At 43.4% G+C, this 19,928-nt stretch overlaps 1 protein-coding gene across 1 annotated transcript in view; it reads left to right on the top strand.

Annotated features, from left to right (window-relative positions):
* The window catches only part of SLCO5A1 (solute carrier organic anion transporter family member 5A1), an 87,608-nt gene that overhangs the window by 55,137 nt on the left and 12,543 nt on the right, over nucleotides 1-19,928 (top strand). Inside the window, exons 4-5 of the mRNA XM_054985481.1 lie at nucleotides 11,764-11,928; nucleotides 15,241-15,439. Of these exons, the coding sequence (XP_054841456.1) occupies nucleotides 11,764-11,928; nucleotides 15,241-15,439 (364 nt within the window). The remainder of the gene's footprint in view (nucleotides 1-11,763; nucleotides 11,929-15,240; nucleotides 15,440-19,928) is intronic.

The raw sequence follows: 19,928 nt of genomic DNA, 5'->3' as shown, positions 1-19,928 counted from the left end.
GCTTCTGCTTATGTGCTTATGTTTCCAGAGTTCTTGTAATCTCTGGCTGATGCACCAATTTTTCACATTGAGTGCTATTGGGTAATCATTGCACATGCTATGTATTTAAGCATGTGAAGAGCAGTTTAGGCTTTGCCGTTGTCACTGCTTGGCACAGCCAAAGAATACTTACAGTGACTCTTTCCATCACCACCATCATGTTAGCACCAGTATCCATTTCCTTATGTTAATGCTTTCCATGATAAGTTTCCTGCATAAAAAGAGAAAATGAGGCTTTTAGATAAACTTCATTTAGTTAAATGGTGTATGGGTCAACTGGTTATCATGGCTAGCATCTAGACATTGAGTGTTATGAAACTGCCAGGTTCCTTTCAGCTGCAGGTCCAGTGGGAAATTACACAGCAATTCTTGTTGGCCTTAATAGGTTAGCATGAGAAGTACAGAGTTTAGTCGCCCCAGTGTGGTTGCTATCTTCTATGTTAATAAATATTAGTAGATATAACATGAGTCCTTGCTTTACTGATAGTAATAAATAGAAATTGAGCAGTACACTACTATTCAGAGTTTTGCCCATTCTAGATTATGTAATGCTGAATTTGATGCTCCCGAGGAAGAATTTAGAAGTATTTATCTCACAGGGTTGTTTTGAGGATAAAATGCAGGAGAGGGTGATGGATATAAGGTGGTTTGGATTTCCATTGTGGAAAAAGGCAGGGTATGAATGAAATAATAAATAAATATAGCTGAAGATAGGGGCGGATAAAAGGTAGGTCGGTTGGCAGATGAGAAGGAAACATGAAAAGCTGAGGAGGATATGGGGGCTGCCAGGAGGATATAAATAGTGAGGGGAGAGAGATGCAGGAGAAAATAAGGTGCTGCTTGCAAATCTTTGCAAGTTCCCTTCCATGCAACTGGGCCCAACCCCGTCAGTGCCACACAAAGTGGCCTAGCTCAGTGGCCAGGCTGACACCGCACAAATGGACCAGACCTTTTCACAGGGAGAGGCTGACAGGGGAAAGGAAGGAAGAAAAGCTGAAGATGAGATCAGATAAATGTAGGTTGGCTGATGGGTAGGGAAAAGAGAAGGAAAGAGGAAAAAAGGGGAGGCTCTGAGGCTTTTAGGAAAGGGAAAGAGGGAAAAATGGAGGAAGAGGAAAATGAGATGCCACCTACAAGTTCTTATAGGTCCCAAGCTTGTTTTCATATATAAACTAGGAGAATAATCCATTGGAATCTAGAACCTGCTTACCACATAAATCACTAATATTATAAAAATATTACAATTATAAACGCTCATCTGCAATAAAAACTTAAAATCAAGCCTGATCTTGTCAGATCTTGGAAGCTAAGCAGGGTTGGCCCTGGTCAGAATTTGAATGGGAGACCACCTAGGAAGGCCAGGGTTGCTACACAGAGGCAGGCAATGGCAAACCATCTCTGAACATCTCTTGCCTTGAAAATGTCAGCAGGGATTACTATAAATTGGCTGTGACTTGATAGCATACACACATGCCTATCCAGAGTTCTATATGATCTCCTGAAGACGTCTGCTCAGTATCAGGACCAAACTATAAATTACAGTGGCTGTGGGTCCATCCCATGGCTACCAACACCATGTTAAAAGCAATTGTAGTTCTTTTAAAATTGCCATGGTGCCCGATCTGGATTGTGCATGTGGTGTGGCACCTCCAGGAGCTCTTGTTCCCCCCACCTTTTCAGGTGCCAACACATCCCCTGCCCCATTGCTGTTTTGGCACCTGAAAAGGCATGGGGGGGGTGAACTCCTGGAGCTACCACTGAATACATGATTCTGATTTGGGCCCTATGGCAATTTTTAAAGAACTATAGTTTCTGTTAAAATGGTGTCAGTGGCCATGGGTCACTGTCACTTGTAGTTTGGCCCCCAGATTGGAATTGGTTGGGAAGACTCCTGGGGAGCAAACACCAAAGACAGGGAGCAAGCAGAGAGAAAGCCTTTGATCTAGCTTCTATTGCCCATGCCTGCAACATTGGGGCCACACAGAGCACAAGCTTCTTTGCATATAAGGAAAATGTATGGAAGAAATGCACCTTCAGGTAGATTTTTTTCCACTGTGACTGTCCTGTAGAATTAACAATGTTCCTTTCAACCTTCGTCATTGTAATTCCTGTGCTGTTTGTTATCCTAGTGTTGGCATCAGCATGAAACTACATCATCATTTTGCAGACATATTGGCGCAGTTTCAGGTTTACCTCACAATGTCACCTTTTCTATGTTTTGACATTGCGGCATCATAATTGTTCAGTTAGCAATTCTGCAGATTTAACTGTCTTTTTTTAAACAAAAGTCTTTTTTTCTGCCCCCAACTGAGGGATGCAGTTTTTAAGGCATTCACTTTTCAGTAGTTCAGACTTAGTTTAGTCTTCTGGTTTGAGAACTGGAAGTCTATAATAAAGTCTTTGATTTTAACCTTGTGTAACCCTACAGAACCCTCACTACATAGACCCCTCCTAAATTATCTTTTTCCAATTGGAGAGCTGGGTATTCTAATCAATAAATGACTACATGCTTCTGGTTTGGCAAATAGACTGACTGTGGCGGAACGAGTTTAAACAACATCTATTTATATTAAACAACATCTATTTATAATATCTTCTAAAAGCGAAATTTGAAACTTTAATTTTAATTGGGCCCATCACCTGGAAAGAAATAAGTTTGTAACCCCTCAAAGTAGCTTCCAGAAGACAGTCCAGTTTTTGCCACTGTGAAGAGAACATGACATGAAAGGGGGAGACTCATGACCCATGGATCATGCCTTTCTCGGGATGCAATCTCTCTGAAACTTGGGGGTGGGGTCTTCAGAGGACAGTGAGGACTATTTCCCCTGCAAATTTGGTGGGTATTGGACATTGGGAAGGTCAGTTTGTAACTCCTCAATTAGCTTCTAGCAGACAGTCCAGTTTTTGCCATTGTGAAGAGAAAATGTTGTGAAAGGGGGAGACTCATGAACTCTCCTTTCCCCAGCTCAAGTTCAGCTAAGTCCCAAGGGGGCTGTTCTGTTTCCCATGAACCTCCAACTACGAACATGTTCGTGAACATGTCATGTCCGTCGATGTTCGTGAATCCCTGTTCGTGGATGGCAACAAACAACGAATATCATGTTCTTTTTTTCCTCTGTTCGTGCCCATCTCTAGTCTAAACCTACCTAAATTCCATCAGCTTCCAAGAAGCCTTAGAATTTTTATTGCTTTCAGCTATAGGGATGTTCCTTCTCTTTTCTCACCCACCTCTCAAGTCCTTGGGGAAAGGGAATCAGATATTCCATATGTGTCCCAAATGACTGCTAAGTAATGAAACCAGATGTCCTTGGCCATAATGTTTATACTTCAGGAGCAATGTCCTTTAAAGTGGTAAACATCCTTGCTTGTATGGCATGTTGTCAGTGTTTAACTGGAAGAAAATCTCAAAGAGCTTAGAACAACTGTTGGATGACTATAAATCCATAGAAATCATGTTTAGGGATGAATCTCCAAGAGTCATTGTGAAATGCTGAAATGTCACTGAGCATGGCTCAAAGCAGATGTTGATGTCAATAGCTCTTTGGTGTCACTCCTAGCTGTAGTCTACTAACTTCACCCCTGAGACCAGGGCATATGTTGAAGATCTGTGGTTTAAAGGGGAGGGCCTCTTCAGCTCCAAAACTGATTACAAAACTCAGCTCAGTGGTGAAGTGTATGGGCTTGACTACATCATCTTACAGCAGCTATCAGCTTCCAAGCCTTTTAAAGCATCAAGGACTATGCCAGATAACCCTCCTTCAAGAAGTCCTTCACTTATTACAACCGATTTTTCTTATATATTTCTCTCCTTTTAATCTTTAATCCAATTTTCACACTCATGCTTTATCTTTCTGAATCTCTCATTTTTTTACATCATATGTGCCTTTCTTGCGATGTATTTGTTGAACAACAGAAAGATAATACAACTGATTTCTTAATAGTTTAATGCTTAACAGTTTCTTAGCAGGATTTGAGTACAGTAACACCTAGAGGATCACAAGATTTTCAGGGTATAAGCTTTTGACAGTCAAAGTTCACTTCTTCAGATCTCTTTCAAGAGCTTTGACTCTTGAAAGCTTTATACCCTGAAAATCTGGTTGGTTTCTAAGGTACCGCTGGAATCAAATTCTGCTATTCTACTACAGAATAACATAGCTACCGATCTGAAACCATTTCTTTGTTTATCAAACCCCAGTCCCTAACTTTATGATAAATTTTGTTCTTTTGGTTGGATTCATTACCATAATTTTCTGATTGTTCTAATTGTCAATCTATTTTATAATTCAGTTTTACAGATTATCCAGGTAAACCAGATGTGTTTCTCTTTCAATCACATCAGTCTGTATCTCATTTCTACTTCTTTCTCTACGTTCCTTAGGGTCACATTTCATGGATGCAAATATGGTAGAGCATCTGCCACTGCTGATCTTTTCCTTTAGGAAAGGAAAATTGAACTCCCAGATGCAGCAGAGTCACTAGGTTTGGCTCTCCAAAATGTGTTGGTGAGGGTGAGCTACAGCTGAGAGGTGATTTCTAGTGAAAAAGACTGTCCAGTCAAGTGGGAACTCCTCAGTCACTGCTCTTTGTGCTTCCATGCTGAAATGTACACTTCTTCTTTTACCCACATATGTAATTGCTGGGTTTGCTAGGATGATCTTGATATAGAACTCGCAGTATGTGACACTACAGGGAGTCAGATACTCACACTGAAACTGTATTATTGTCTACGTACTGTAAGCAATATTCTTTCTTTTTCTGCTTACTTAGAAGTCATAAAATAGGATTAATGTCATCTCTTCCCATTCTCTAGTGGTCCGGAGTGTGGCAGTCATAACTAGTGGGTAGCTCCTCCTCCAACTTTTTCGCAGGGGCCGGACAAAAAACTTGCGATCCTTGGGGGAGGGGCTTCCAGGAGTCCCCAGTTTTTTCCGGCCCTGCTCAGCAGGCGGACACGGATTTTTCGAGCTCTGAAGAGCTGCGATCCTACAAGACTGAGAAGGAATCAGAACAGGCGCGGGCTCGCTGGGGAAAGGAAGGCTTGGTCCTCCACCCCCCCTCCCTCCCCCCCCCACCGCCGGAACAGGCGGCAGCGGCAAGAGAGTCGCAAAAGCGAGCGCGGGGCCGACGATCCTAGATAGCTAGGACCCGGCCCCTGCTGAGGCTGGAACGAAACGACGGGGATCGACGCTGCGTGCGCGCGCGCGCGTGCACGTTCCATAGGAAGCCGAGAGCTCCGGGACAGCGGAGGCCTCTAAAGCGCGCCAAACGCACGGACTGTGAGTAAAACCCCGCGGAGAGGTTTCTCGAGCCTCCGAAAACGGCGGGGGGGGGAGGGGGAATCGGCTGAACCAGGAGGGCCTCTGATAGAGCCTGGGTGGTCGTGAGCGAAATGGAGGGAAACGGAGTAACTTCAAAGCTACAGGGTTCCCTCTCTTTCAGAACGGGTAGACCCGCTGATGGCTTGGCAAATCTGAATGATAGCAAGAAACCCCGGAATACTCCAGAGGGGTATGGTGGGGGGGGGGGGAAATGCAGCCGTTTCTCTCCTTCTAATTCCCGCCCACGCTTACTTTCACTTTAGGAGGAAAGTTTTTGGCGGGAATGGCGTCCCAGGCCAGTAACAGAGAAAAGCAGATGGAGTCAGACTCCAATACCATGGACTCCCCAGAAAGACTAACACAGCTTCACACTGTCCAAGGGGGGCCGTCAGGAAGCAGTGACCCTGACCTTGCAGGCCCTGAGGCTAAAGCAAACATCTTGGCCTGGCTGCAAGCTGAAATCAAAAAAGGAATTGATAATGCTGTTAAGGACCTTAAAGGCCGTACAGCTAGCCAGAAAAGAGACAGAAAAGAGTCTAGCACCTCTAAGGGGAAGAGAAAACTCCTAACTTCCGTTAAAACTAAAGCAAAAAAGAGAAAGCCCAGCGAGTGGTTAGAAGAATTGTCCAGCGAGTCAGAAGAATCCCAGGGCAGTTCAGAGTTATCAACTCAATCATCAGGGAGTGAGGAAGGGGAGTTGTCAGAGGAGGAAGAGGTGGATATGGATAAAATACAACCCAGACTATTTCCACCTGATATGTACTCCAAATTACTGGCAAAGGTACTAAGGACCTTAGAAATATCAACACCAGCGGCAGGTAAATCAGAGACAGAAACTCCCTATCCACAAGGCCTAGAGAGAGCGCTCCCAAAGATGGGGCCCAAATCTACTGGAGTGCCTCTACCTGCGATCTTCCATGATGTTCTGAGGACGGAATGGGATAACCCTGCAAAGCCAAAACTTTACCAATCTATCTTTCATAAGTTTTACGCCCTAGGTCCAGATGATGCAAGGAAAATCAAGCTCCCCATGGTAGATGATCCAGTGACCAGTCTAGCAACTACCTCGGTACTCCCCATGGACGCAGAAGGTATGCCAAAGGACCCTTCTGATAAGAAAATTGAGCAGGCCCTGCGCAGGGACTTTGAGGCATCAGCGGCATCTCTTAGATCCTCGGCCACTGGGTCTCTGTTCGCGAGAGCAGCCTACACCTGGGCCTCCGACTTGGCAGCAGCTGGCAGGGAAGTACCGAAAGAGATAAAGAACGAAGTAAAGAAGATAGCACTGGCAGCAGCCTTCGCAGCAGACGCCACCCTGGACTCCTTCCAAATGTCCTCCAGGGCCATGGGTTTCAATGTCGCGGCGAGGAGGAACACATGGTTAAGGAATTGGGATGTGGACCCTCCAGCACGCAGCAAGGTGGCAGCGATACCATATTCAGGGGAAAAACTGTTTGGTGACGCCCTAGACAAGTACCTAGTAGAGAATGCAGAAAAGAAGAAGGTTCTACCTTCAAAGAAGAAAGACCCCAAGTATAAATGGAAGCAATCCTTTCGGGATCTCAAAAGACCTGCCAGACAACAATCGGACAGACCATTCAAAAACCGGTGGCAACCGAGACACAGATCAGACAACAGATCCTCTACCTTCAGGAAGTCTTCCTTCCAGCCAAAGGGTCAGAAGAAAAATAACCAGGCATGACTACTTGTACCCTGGGAAGACGGGGCAAGTCGGGGGACGCCTTCAGACCTTCGCGTCACAATGGAAAAGGACAGTGTCAGATCGATGGGTACTGGAAACAGTATCCATGGGCTACTCCCTGGAATTGGAGAAGACACCTCGCAGACGCTTTATCCAGGTGTTCCGAAACCGATCACAGACGAAACACAAGGACATAAAAGCGGCCATCAACCACCTTTTGCAGATCAAGGCGATAGAGCCAGTGCCAAAACAGTACAGGAAACAGGGCGTGTACTCAGTATTCTTCACCGTGCCAAAGAAGAATGGAGGTCAGGGCCATTCTGGACCTCAAGTGGCTGAATCTGCACATAAGGTCCAGAAAATTCAAAATGGAAACAATGAAGTCTACCACGGCGGCCATCCAACATGGGGACTTCCTTGCATCGATAGATCTCTCCGAGGCCTATTTACACATTCCTATTCGGCAAGACCACAGGAAATTCCTGCGCTTTGCCTACGATGGGAGGCACTACCAGTACACAGCCCTTCCCTTCGGCCTGAAATCGCCTCCGAGGGTGTTTACCAAAGTACTGATTACCTTGGTGGCCTTCCTCAGGACCCAAGGAGTAGCCCTGTCGCCGTACCTCGACGACATCCTAATAAAAGCACCATCCCTCCAATCCGCGGAGACAGCAGTAACAACGACGATCAACTGTCTAGAGAGTCATGGTTTCATCATAAATCGTCAGAAAAGCATCCTTATACCAGCTCAGAGAATCGTACATCTGGGGATGGTAGTAGACACGGTTGTGGGCAAAACCTACGTATCCCCGGAGAGACGGGTGAAAATTCTCTCCCTAGTAAGGGAGATACAGACAAAACGAAGAGTGGAGGTTATGCACCTGGCCAAGCTTCAGGGCATGATGGTGTCTTGCCAAGATACCATTCAGTGGGCCAGGTTTCATACCAGACCCCTACAGAGGTTCCTACGCCCCCATCAGACGGCCATAGCCCAACGGTGGCACGGGATTGTGGAGGTTCCCCAAGCATTATCCAGGGAACTGGACTGGTGGCTGGTACCAGCCAGGTTCACGGAGGGCTCCCCGCTCAGGGAAACAAACAGAACAGTGATGACGACGGATGCCAGCCTGAAAGGGTGGGGAGCGCACACCAAGGACAGGATGGCACAAGGGGTGTGGCTCCACGAAGAAAGGGAAGCCAGCATAAACCTCCTGGAACTCAAGGCAATAAGAAACGGACTACTAGAGTTCACAGCAGACCTAAAGGACAAAGATGTCTTGGTGAACACCGACAACATGACGGCGAAAGCCTACATAAACAGGCAAGGAGGCACGAGATCCAAACACCTGATGACAGTGGCAAACGAGATATTCATCTGGGCGGAAAGAAACATCAAGTCGCTAAAGGCAAGCCACATAGCGGGTCAGGAGAACTCAGTGGCAGACTGGCTGAGCCGAAACACTGTAGACCAGGCGGAATGGACATTGAACAAACAGGTGTTCTCCATGATATGCCACAGGTTTGGTGCTCCGGAAATGGATCTGTTCGCCACGCTAACCAACAGAAGGATACCACAATTCTTTTCGAGGTTCAAAGAACAGGAGGCGAAAGGAACAGATGCACTGAGCCAGGAGTGGCCACGAGCACTCCTATACGCCTTCCCTCCGATAAAGCTCATACCCAAGGTACTGCAGAAAATCCTGGAACAGAGGTCGAATGTCATTCTGATCACACCGTTCTGGCCAAGGAGACCGTGGTTTCAGGACCTCATGAGATTGTCCCAGTCGGAACGGTGGACTCTGCCGCTCAGAGAGGACCTGTTGTCCCAAGGAGAAATCCGGCACCCGGATCCAGCATCGTTGAGGCTGACGGCCTGGCGGTTGAACATGGACAACTCAAGAAGTTAGGCTACTCTGAGAAGGTGATTACCACTATGTTGGCATCACGGAAGGGGTCTACGAACAGAAGTTACTACAAGACATGGAAATCGTTCGCAATCTGGTGTGACCGTAGAGGCCATGATCCCACCTCGGCGCATGTGAAACAGATCCTCCTCTTTCTTCAGGACGGTCTGGAAAAGGGACTGAGTACTAGTACTCTCAAGCGACAAGTGGCGGCAATATCGGCCATTAGAGGCTCCAAGTCTGGTACCTCCCTCACCTCACATCCTCATGTGAAGAGATTCCTGAGGGGGACTATGCTGCTAAACCCGCCCCAGGTTCACCGCTTCCCGACGTGGAACCTTAATGTGGTGTTAAAGGCACTCACAAGGGAGCCCTTTGAACCAATGGCTACCTGCTCTCTGAAAATCCTGTCCCTTAAAACTATCTTCCTAGTAGGTCTGACTTCGGCTAGGAGGGTTTCTGAGTTAGGGGCACTCTCAGTAAACAGGGAGCTGTGTGTTTTTCATCAGGACAGGGTAGTCTTACGGACGGATCCAGCCTTCATCCCGAAGGTTAACACATCTTTTCATAGGGGGGAAGACATCGTCCTGCCCTCCTTCTGTGCCAATCCCAAACATCATAAGGAAAGGGAGTGGCACATGTTAGATGTCAGAAGGGCACTGAGTTTCTATTTAGACAGAACTAGCTCCTTTCGGGAGGTGGAGAGCATGTTTGTCTCCTTCAAAGGTGGCTCTATGGGTAAGAAGGTTTCCCTGTCTACATTAAGCAGATGGATCAGGGAATGTATTGAGTTGGCATACAAATCCAGGAACCTTCCACCTCCGGAGGGGATCAAAGCCCACTCTCTTAGAGGGGCGGCTACCTCGGCAGCTTATAGGTCTTTCCTCTCCTTAGAAAAAATATGCAAAGCGGCAACCTGGAGGTCAGTGCATACATTCACCAAACACTATAGAATAGATCAGTGGGCCTCTGCGGAGGCAGCATTTGGCAGGAGGGTGTTACAGAGGGTTTTGGAACAGTAGAATACCCACCCTGCGGGAACACTGCTAAGCATATATCCCACTAGTTATGACTGCCCCACTCCGGACCACTAGAGAATGGAAGATTTTGACTTACCGTGAAGCTTCCTTTCTTGGTGGTCCAGGAGTGGGGCAGTCAGTACCCACCCTGATAATTATAACAGTAAAAATAACATAAAGGGGATGGAATGGGAGTTCAAATATCAGGCGCTTAGCTAAAGTATAGAAATGGGGGTTTTACCATAGTTACAGCCTCCCTGTGCTTAGGGGGCTTTTTAGTTGGTTGGATCACGTTGATCAGTTGTTATTTTAGTTCTGTGTAGCAGGAAATGACAGACTGTTGCAGAATCCTGGTGACACCGGCGAGGGCTTGAAAAGGAACTGAGGACTCCTGGAAGCCCCTCCCCCAAGGATCGCAAGTTTTTTGTCCGGCCCCTGCGAAAGAGTTGGAGGAGGAGCTACCCACTAGTTATGACTGCCCCACTCCTGGACCACCAAGAAAGGAAGCTTCACGGTAAGTCAAAATCTTCCATTTTTCCACAATCACAAGATATATCATGAGATCTAAGAGTATGGATCATATTGAACACACAAAGCAAAGTTCCTGGTAAATGACAGGACATTATTCTGCCCTGTGGCTCAGAGCGGTAAGCTGCAGTACTGCAGCCCAAGCTCTGCTCATGACCTGAGTTCGATCCCAGCAGAAGCTGGGTTCAGGTAGCTGGCTCAAAGTTGACTGAGCCTTCCATCCTTCCAGGGTTGGTAAAATGAGTACCCAGTTTCCTGGGGGTAAAGTGTACATGACTGGGGAAGGCAATGGCAAACCACCCCATAATAGAAGTCTGCTAAGAAAACATCATGATGCAACTCCCCCCCCCCCATGGGTCACTAATGACTTGGTGCTTGCACAGGGGACTACCTTTACCTTTACCTTTATTATTCTGCTACTATTCCACTGTAATTCCCCCACTCTATGGTTAAAATGAATGGGAATAATTTAAATGACAAGTAATGTATGGATTCTGTTTAGCCAGTATAGTGCATTTTCTGCAATAAAGACAGGATTTTGCCCTAGCAACAAATTTCTGTTTCGAGGAGACATTATTTCATAGGCGGTGGTTAATGGCATTTTACTCAACATGGTAGTAGGCTTACCTGTATAACCATGGTAAGCCTTGGTAAGCCATTTCTCTTGTTTAAGTTTCCAGTCTCAGAATGTTCCCAGAAGTAAAATTGTAACATGGAAATGTTATTATTTTTTCTGTCCAAAAGTTAGGGCAACTTATGATCTTACATTGGTGGTATACACCCATGCTGTAATATAAGAAGCCATAGACTCCTGTGAGGATTTTATATAAGGGCTTCTCCCTATTCCAACGTTGCCTCAGTTTACTTGAATGCCAAGGAAGGAGCCATACTGTAGTGGCTCCCATTCCTCCAGTATCAGATCAGAATCCTTTGCCATCAATGTACTGCTGAGCTGAACTTGGCTTACGTATACCAGACACATATGTAGGCATATGTGTATATATCCATCTCATTTTATAGTTTTACTAATGGGAGTTATTTGTGTTAGTCAGCACATTCTGAATATTAGAAGCACAGGATACAAAGTGATTATCTTTTGTATTCAGATACTGGAACTCATAGAAGGAATCATTTCATTGGATGGGTAAAATCCTTTATAGTTCATTTCAAAGCAAGCCAGATTGGTTTCATTTCCCATTCATTATGTTTAACATTCATGTGGCATATTTGTTGTTGTTGTTGTCATTTTGTAGAACTTCCAAGAGCAGCTGTCAGGATCTTAAGCAACGTGACATTCCTTTTTGTGAGTTTGTCATACACAGCTGAGTGTGCTATTGTTACTGCTTTCATTACCTTCATTCCCAAGTTCATCGAGTCACAGTTTGGCATCCCAGCTTCCAATGCCAGCATCTACACTGGTAAGGCTTTGCCTGTTAATAAGGAAACTTTGTAAGGATTATTTTTGTGCGATTGCAGGAAGAAAACCAGTGGAAAGGTTTTCATCCCTGCTGTTCCTGGCTTTTCATTTTGAGTTTGCAATCACTCTGGCATAATTTATAAATTATAATCCATTGTGATGTCTATAGTATGCTAAGGCTTTCTTGTGGGTAGAGGGGTGGGGAGAAGAAGAGGGAGGGAATATGCAAGCAGTGCCAACCCTATTCAACACCAGCCTGTTAACTGATTATTAGTTACTTAAAAGAAATTATTATTGTTCTAGCGTATCTCACTCAGTTTGTAGGTCACTTAGAGCCAAGCTATAAGTGATGCCTGACACAGGTTGGACACTTGTCAGCTTCCCTCAAGTTTTGATGGGAAATGTAGGCATCCTGGTCTTGCAGCTGTTATGGAGAGCCAAGCTGTAAAACCAGGATGCCTACATTTCCCATCAAAACTTGAGGGAAGCTGGCAAGTATCCAACCTGTGTAAGGCGTCACTTGTAGCTTGGCTCTCAGTAGACAAAAGGTCCACACATATCAAACTTTTCATCACAGCTATGACCATAGCTGTTCTTATTGGTGTTACTGTTAAGGTTTAAATTGAAGATCGTCATGAGAACCTAATTGCTGACTTGCATCAGAGAAAAGGTCCATCTTATCCTGTGCTCTTCTTCAACAGTGACCCGCTCAGATGTCCCAGGACAGTCACAAGCATGGCCAGCCCATAATGTTAGAGAGATGCTTCCCCTGCATATGGAGGTTACAGTTTTAGCCATCATAGCCATTAGCTATTGCTAGACTTTTATTTATATAATCTTTTTTCTAGACATGCATCAAAACAACTTACATAAGACCTAAAATGTATCACTGTAACAGCATAAAAATGGAAACATACAGCTTATTTTTTTCCAAGGCTAGAGTTCTAGGAGCAGGAGTCAAAACTATATAGTTAAAGCCTCAGGAGTGGTAATGGATGCAGTTTGACATGGAGTGGCAGCAAGGAAAGGAGAAATTCACAGTAGACACTCTGCATATCTCAATACATTCATATGTGCGAAGGAGAAAAATCTTATACAAATAATGTAATGAGAAACGGGAAAGAGACAACCTTCTTAAAAGTGTGACTATACCTCCATAGGTTATTTAAATTATATATTTTATAACATAAATAAAGGGTTTTTTGATTGACAGATCAGTAATTCCATGTGATTAGTACAGAAAGTTCCCAGTGAATGATGTTGCTGTGTTTTATGGCATACTGAAGAGCCTTGATTGGCATTGTTGCCTGCCATTATGTGTATACTTTAAAACATCAAAGTCAGGATAGACAAAGCATTATACTGGTGAATTCTTGTTAATGTCAATCCCTGGAATGAAAGTTAAAAACTGATAAGTGGATATATTCTCATGGGCCAAGTTAGATCACTGAGTTCTTTGTTACTAAGGAGATAACAAAAGACGTCACTGTTCTCAGTTGGTATCTCTAAAAATGTTGAAAGGTGCAAATGGAATGTTAAGGTTATGGATTTGTGCCCTAGAAGTTATGCTGTCTAAAAGAATTTTGATTCCTTGGAAGAAAAGCCTTCTTCCACCTTTGGCTTTGAACCATAGCCAAATCCTGGCATTTACCACAGCAGTGTGTAGGGGATGGGGACATGGGAGGCACCATCAGAGAACTAGATTTTCCCTGGAAGTGATGTAATGTCTTTGCCCTGGTGGTGATTTTTTACATTACTTTTCTCTGACTAGTTGGTGGAATTGTGGTAGGCAACATAATTTCCTGCCACCTGCACATAACTGGCAATGCTAGGCAAGCCTATACTTCCTAGTGAACAATGGAGGAAGAAGGGTGTGTGTGCACCAAGTCAAGTCAGAATGAAGAAGAAACAGAAATTGGTGCAAAGATAAAATTATTTAATATTGTATAACCCCTACGCGTTTCTTCTTGTTGTATAACACTGTTGCGATTCTCTTGGACATCTATTCCAGAAAATAGATGTCCAGGAGAATTCTGAAGAGCTCCTTGATGAAGCAGAGGCAAAACACGAAGAATTAAACAATTTTCTCTTTGCATCAATTTCTGTTTCTTCTTCGTTTTGACTGTCCTTCCTAGCACAGAATTTTTCCTCCAGACTTGGAAGAATCAATTGCAGACTGATTGCCCATACTTTGCTTTGTTTGCTTGCAACAGCAAAATAGAGTTAAGTATAACTTGGGAATATTTCAAGCCATGATATTAAATTCTGTTATAATTTGAGAAATCTATATATTTGGTGAAATCTTGCAAAACCTAGTTCTAATATCCACAAAAGGCAGAACTCCATAAAATAATACCTGGTCACAAAATTCTAGCCCAGATATGGTTGCCAACTCCCATTTCAGAAATTCCTGGAGATTTGAAGGGTAGAGCCTGGGGAGGGTGGGGCCTGTGAAGGGGAGGAGCCTTGGAAGGGGAGGAACCACCTTCCAAGGCAGCCATTTTCTCCAGGGGAACTGATCTCTGTCACCTGGAGATCAGTTGTAATTCCAGGAGATCTCCAGCCATCACCTGGAGGGTGACAACTCTAAGCACCAAAGATTTTTGAACTGTCATCTGTCCTAAGTGTCTTTATTTTAATAAAGAATAATTATCCAGTTTGACCCTAAACTGAATTATTTTCCATCTGAATTTCACACATTTTCCCGCAAAGAGCTTGTTTCATTCTTGGGCTAGCATAAAAACAAAGCAATATTTCTACTTGTGTGTAACAATACTTCTATTTATAGTGCTTCTGCCGCCTCTGGGAAAATCATAAGGAGGCTTTTATTAATCCTTTGACATCATTGTGAGGCACTTAAAATTCTGACACTTGTTTGCTTGCAGAGAATTAGGCCTGGTTCTCAGAGCCAGCAGATGGGATGGTAAATCTGTGCCTTGGATGGTACCACTTTAAACAGCAGATAAGAGTTCAAAGGATGGAATGCTTTCCCCAAGGCAAAAATGTTCCTAGGCACAGAAGATGAGCATGCCAGGGAGAAGGCTGGAGTAAAATCTTGGTCCTCACTCCATCTAATTTTATATGTAGGGAATTTTTGTGTGTGCGTGTGAGGTTTTACAACCATTTGTGCCCTTCTGCCTGTAGTCTGAATGGTATAAGTTGGACGTGTTTTTCACATCACATATTGTTTGTGAAAATTGGGCTTTAATCAACATGGTTGATATGGCAATGTTAAAGCGTCGCTAGTGGTAAAAGTATTTTTTCCACTATCCACAGTAAATATTTTATCCTGTCCTTTCACCTCCTGAACCAGGTGTGATCATTGTCCCAAGTGCTGGTGTTGGTATTGTCATTGGAGGCTACATTATTAAAAAACTCAAACTTGGTGCAAGAGAGTCTGCGAAATTGGCAATGATCTGCAGTGGTGTGTCTTTGCTGTGCTTTTCAACGCTCTTCATTGTCGGATGTGAAAGTATTAACCTAGGGGGCATTAATATACCATACACCACAGGGTAAGTGTCTTTTGTATTTTTCATGTGCATTTATAGAAAGGTAACAATGATCCCCTGCCCATAAGAACATTGGAGAATTGAGGCCTTTTACAACAACATCTCAAGAGTAACTTACTTAAAAGGGTGTGATTCTGCTCAGGATGGCACTAAAAATAATGCAAGATAACAATAAAGACAACAGCACAGTTTGAGGTTCTCACAGGAAACTTACCTGATGGAAAGAAGTTAGAGCATATCCACATGTACCTGGTTCAAACAAGGAAGAAGCTATAGAATTCATTGTTCAACCCCTGCAATGTACAGCTATTAATGTCCCATAAATAGTTGGGATCAAGATCACCTGTGAATGGTTCGACATCTTGTGACTAGATAATGAGCGTCCACAAAAGTGTTGTATTTTAAGGCAAGCGGAGAGCATCATTTCACAGTTGCTCAGAAGCATGTATCAAGTTTTGCTTACCCTTGTACTCACAGATGCCTGATTATATCTGGTAACAGTATGAAGGTAGTAAAAGAAAAGAATGCATACTAATTAAATAAATTATTTAATTAATAATTATTTGATTAAATAATAATTAAAATGAGAGTTCACGCTATGGATTTAAAAATATTTTCAGGTTTTTACTTAGGGACAGTGGTAATTTCAGGTTGTGTTTATGACTCCTCCTTGAATGGAACAATTTTGCTAAGCTGAGTACCGGCTATGAACTAGACATTTCTAAATTTATTTATTTATTTATTTTATTCCATTTATATCTGCCCTCCCCGCATCATCAGGCTCAGGGCGGATTACAACCAAGTAATTGGTTGCAGTTCTTTCTAGATGACTACAATTTCTGCAGAAAATTTCAGCACAGAGAACAGGAATACTAGAAAAGAAGTGAGATGGCAGTTACCTTGTGGACTGCATACATCCTGATCTTTTGAATGCTTCAACATGCACGCTGGTCATGGGCAAAAACCAGCATCAGTATCAGAATGTGATTTAGTGAAGAATCCAGTAGCACCTTTAAGACCAATTTTACTGTATCATAAGCTTTCGAGAACCACAGTTCTCTTTGTCAGAATGTGATCTGAATACACTGAGTAGGTAGTGATTAATACTGCTGCTGAGATGCTGGGTGAGCCTAAACAGTCACCACATGAAATAGTATGATAAAGTGCTTTATTGAAGATTTTTTTTAATGAAAGTAATTTCAGCTTTATTTAAACAACTAAATTTAACACAAAATTAGATAAATTTTACTGACAATCATTTAAGATAAGTCTTGTGTTTCTATACCCGAGCCTGTTGCAATAATAATTAGCACTTTGTCTGATACACTATATATCTAATTCTGTTATGGGCCATACTTCTGTTATATGTTCTTTTGAGTTTTGTACAAAAAGGATTCAAGATCAAACTACATGTGACACTGGTGATCTATAATTTGATCCCTAGATGTGTAATTTAGGTAAAGGTAAAGGTAGTCCCCTGTGCAAGCACCGAGTCATTACTGACCCATGGTGGGACGTCACATCACAGCATTTTCTTGGCAGACTTTTTATGGGGTGGTTTGCCAATGCGTTCCCCAGCCATCTACACTGTGAGTTCCAGACAACTCACTTGCTACCCTGGTGTGCCTCCGGAGGGTGCTGCTGTGGAGGGAAGCCCAGAAGAGGCAGCCCATCCCCCTGAGAGCACGCCACAGTGGGAAGTCCAAGCTGAGATCAGGTGCAGAACAGGCGGTAATGCCTGCGTTTCGCCTTCACCCAGCTGGAATCAGGTGTGGAGCAGGAGGCAATTCCTGCTCCCCCCTCATCTAGCTGGGATCAGTCACAGAGGAGGAGGCAATGTCCACTTGCCCGCCCTCCCCTTTCTAAAGCCCGTTGTATTTTTCCCCACAACAGACTTTATTACTAATTATATAAATAATGACAAATAGCAGCCTGGGAAAGGGGACCTGATCAGGAAAACAGTGCAGTATGCCTCCAATACTAATCCTTCACCTTCCCCACAGCTATTTTAAAATCTTAAATTACGTCTGAGGATCCATTCAAGAACCCTTAGAATCACATCTAGTATGTTCTCAGTGGTACATCTTGACTGCAGAAATGACAAAGAGAGAATAAAACAGAAACAAAGCTAAGATCATTAAACAAAGTGAAAGAACTTACATAGACCAAGGAAAAGTAAGTTAATAGGAACACCAGACATGTGCAGGCTTTTGTGTAGAACTGCCTATACATGTAAATCTATGTACCAAACTTTCTTTGTCCCCAGACTTTCATTTCACTGCCTCAATTAACCTTAGCCGTTTCCTCAATGCCTTATTTTTGCTCTTGTACTGCGCCATTTCCGATCCTGCTTTCATGACGCAGTGTTCACATGCTGGGTCAAATGTCTTGACTTTTGTGGTTGTGTTGCACTTTCAGAAGTTCACATGCTGCAGAAAAGCGCTATAATAGGCAGTGGATCTCTTTTAAAATCACCTGAGGCATTGTTAAAAGGAGGGAGGGTATGTGTGATTTGCCTCTAGCTGCCAGCGCTCTCATTTCTGTTTCATTGCCCCTCTGTTCCAGGATCTAAATTACTTTAAATGGGAAATGCAATGGGTTCCTTTTAAGTGAAAGATCGCAATTAACATTTAAAAAAAAAAAAAGGTTGAGGGGAAAACTTTTGCCAGGAGTCTGCAGAGGTTTGTAGGATTCCAGTTTGTGGGTGGGAGCAACTGTTCTGAGCAAGCACCAAACGAGAAAGGAGGAGTGGCTGAGTGGGTGTTCTCTAGAGAAGCGTTTCTAAGAATTCTCATGCATGCCAAAAATAGTGCTAAGAACGCATCTCAAAGCAGAAAAAGCGGGAAGTCTACGTTCTTGTGTACTAATGAGAATAAAGTGGCATAATAGCGATACTGTGCCGCTAAAATAAGGCAGTGAAGAAATGGCCCTTGTCTATATCTTTCATTCTGCTATGTTTCTAATGTCACTGATCATATTCTAAATACAAGATACTCTTTCCTGGAATCCTCTCTTATCTGCCTTAGTTAACCTTGATTGATTGTGCTGGTGTATTAAATTTCAACTATGAATGTATTTTGAAGCTTTTGTTTTGAAACTTTCAGAATTCATTGTCAGAGTTGATTTTGATACTCGAGAGTCATTAATTAAGATACCAATAGCATTCTTTTGCTTCAGAAATAAATAGTTCCTCACACATTTGATGGTCTATGGAGCAGGTCTCTAGAAAGGCTGTATATAAATTTCCTAAATAAATAGGTGTTCTATAAATGCTAGGTGGATTTGTCCCTTGTTCCCGATCAAAAGCAGATGCTTTATAAAAAGCTGTTATCTATCATTTAAGCAGAGCACAATATATAGCCATGCTTTTGAGAAGCACACACCCCAAGGCTGCACATAGCGCCAGTACAGGGGGAAGAGAGGAAATGGGGCTGTGACATGATTCAGTATAAAATGCAGCTTTTAGCTCTGGGTAATGCCCCTGCCCTGCTACTCTGAGTGTTCGTAATTGGTTGCAGAAAATGGAAAACTACTGAAAGGCTCAGGTTAAAAAGAGATTCTGCAAATTTAAGTTGACACATCCAGCCTTGTATTTGCTGATATGCAGTAATTTTCCTATGTTATAAGAAAGTACAAGGACATTCTGGGTATTATATCTCAGCACCAGTAGGTGTTTGAGAGGGACTTTGTCAAAGGTTTTGGTGTTTTTTTGGAAGTTCAAGGATGTAATGTCTGCTGGTTCATCCCTCTCTATTTTTTTTTGTAGAAGCCATGTTGATTTTTCTTTTATAAGGCTTGTTCAGTATATTTAATAAGTCTAGCTTTCATAATACCAATTTGCATTGAATAGGTACTGGGGTAACTATGCTTGGATATCCCAACTGGATGAATGTGCAATAAAATGGTAAATTAATTTTAAAGTGAGTGAGTGAAAAATTACACATTAGGGCAAAAAATATATGTTGGCAGGGTTTGAACTCATGGTAACTAAGGAATGTGATCTTGGATGTGGAATATAGCTCAACGCAAACAGCAACTCATTGTTTGGCCATAGCAAAAATGATAACTGTATGTTTCCATGGTTGAGATTATTAGGACAGGTATTGAAAATAAAATGTCTGATGTTGCAATGCCCTTCTATAAATGGCAAAGCTCATTTCGAGGGGGAATGTGCAGAAACACAGTTCCAGCAGTTCCCCAAAGAGGTCACATATCAGGTGGCCCTGCCCACCTGACTCTCAGCCATTTTGGGCCCATTTCAGCCTGGATTGGGTCCGAAACGGCCCGGATCGGGCTTCTGACAGGTGGTGGATCACTCTCCTGCTCAGCAGCGACCCGATCCTGACCATTTTGGGCCCCTTTCTGGCCATTTTCAGCCCCTTTTGCCATTATGGGCCCAATTTCGGCCCTGAATGGCCAGGATTGGGTCCAAAACAACCAGATAGGTGATGTCAGGGGGTGTGGCACATGCAAATCAGTTATGCTAATGACA

This window comes from Eublepharis macularius, chromosome 7, assembly GCF_028583425.1.
Source record: "Eublepharis macularius isolate TG4126 chromosome 7, MPM_Emac_v1.0, whole genome shotgun sequence".
NCBI classification, from domain to species: domain Eukaryota; kingdom Metazoa; phylum Chordata; class Lepidosauria; order Squamata; family Eublepharidae; genus Eublepharis; species Eublepharis macularius.
Note: the sequence above shows the minus strand (reverse complement) of the source record. Positions and strands in the feature narration are given on the sequence as shown.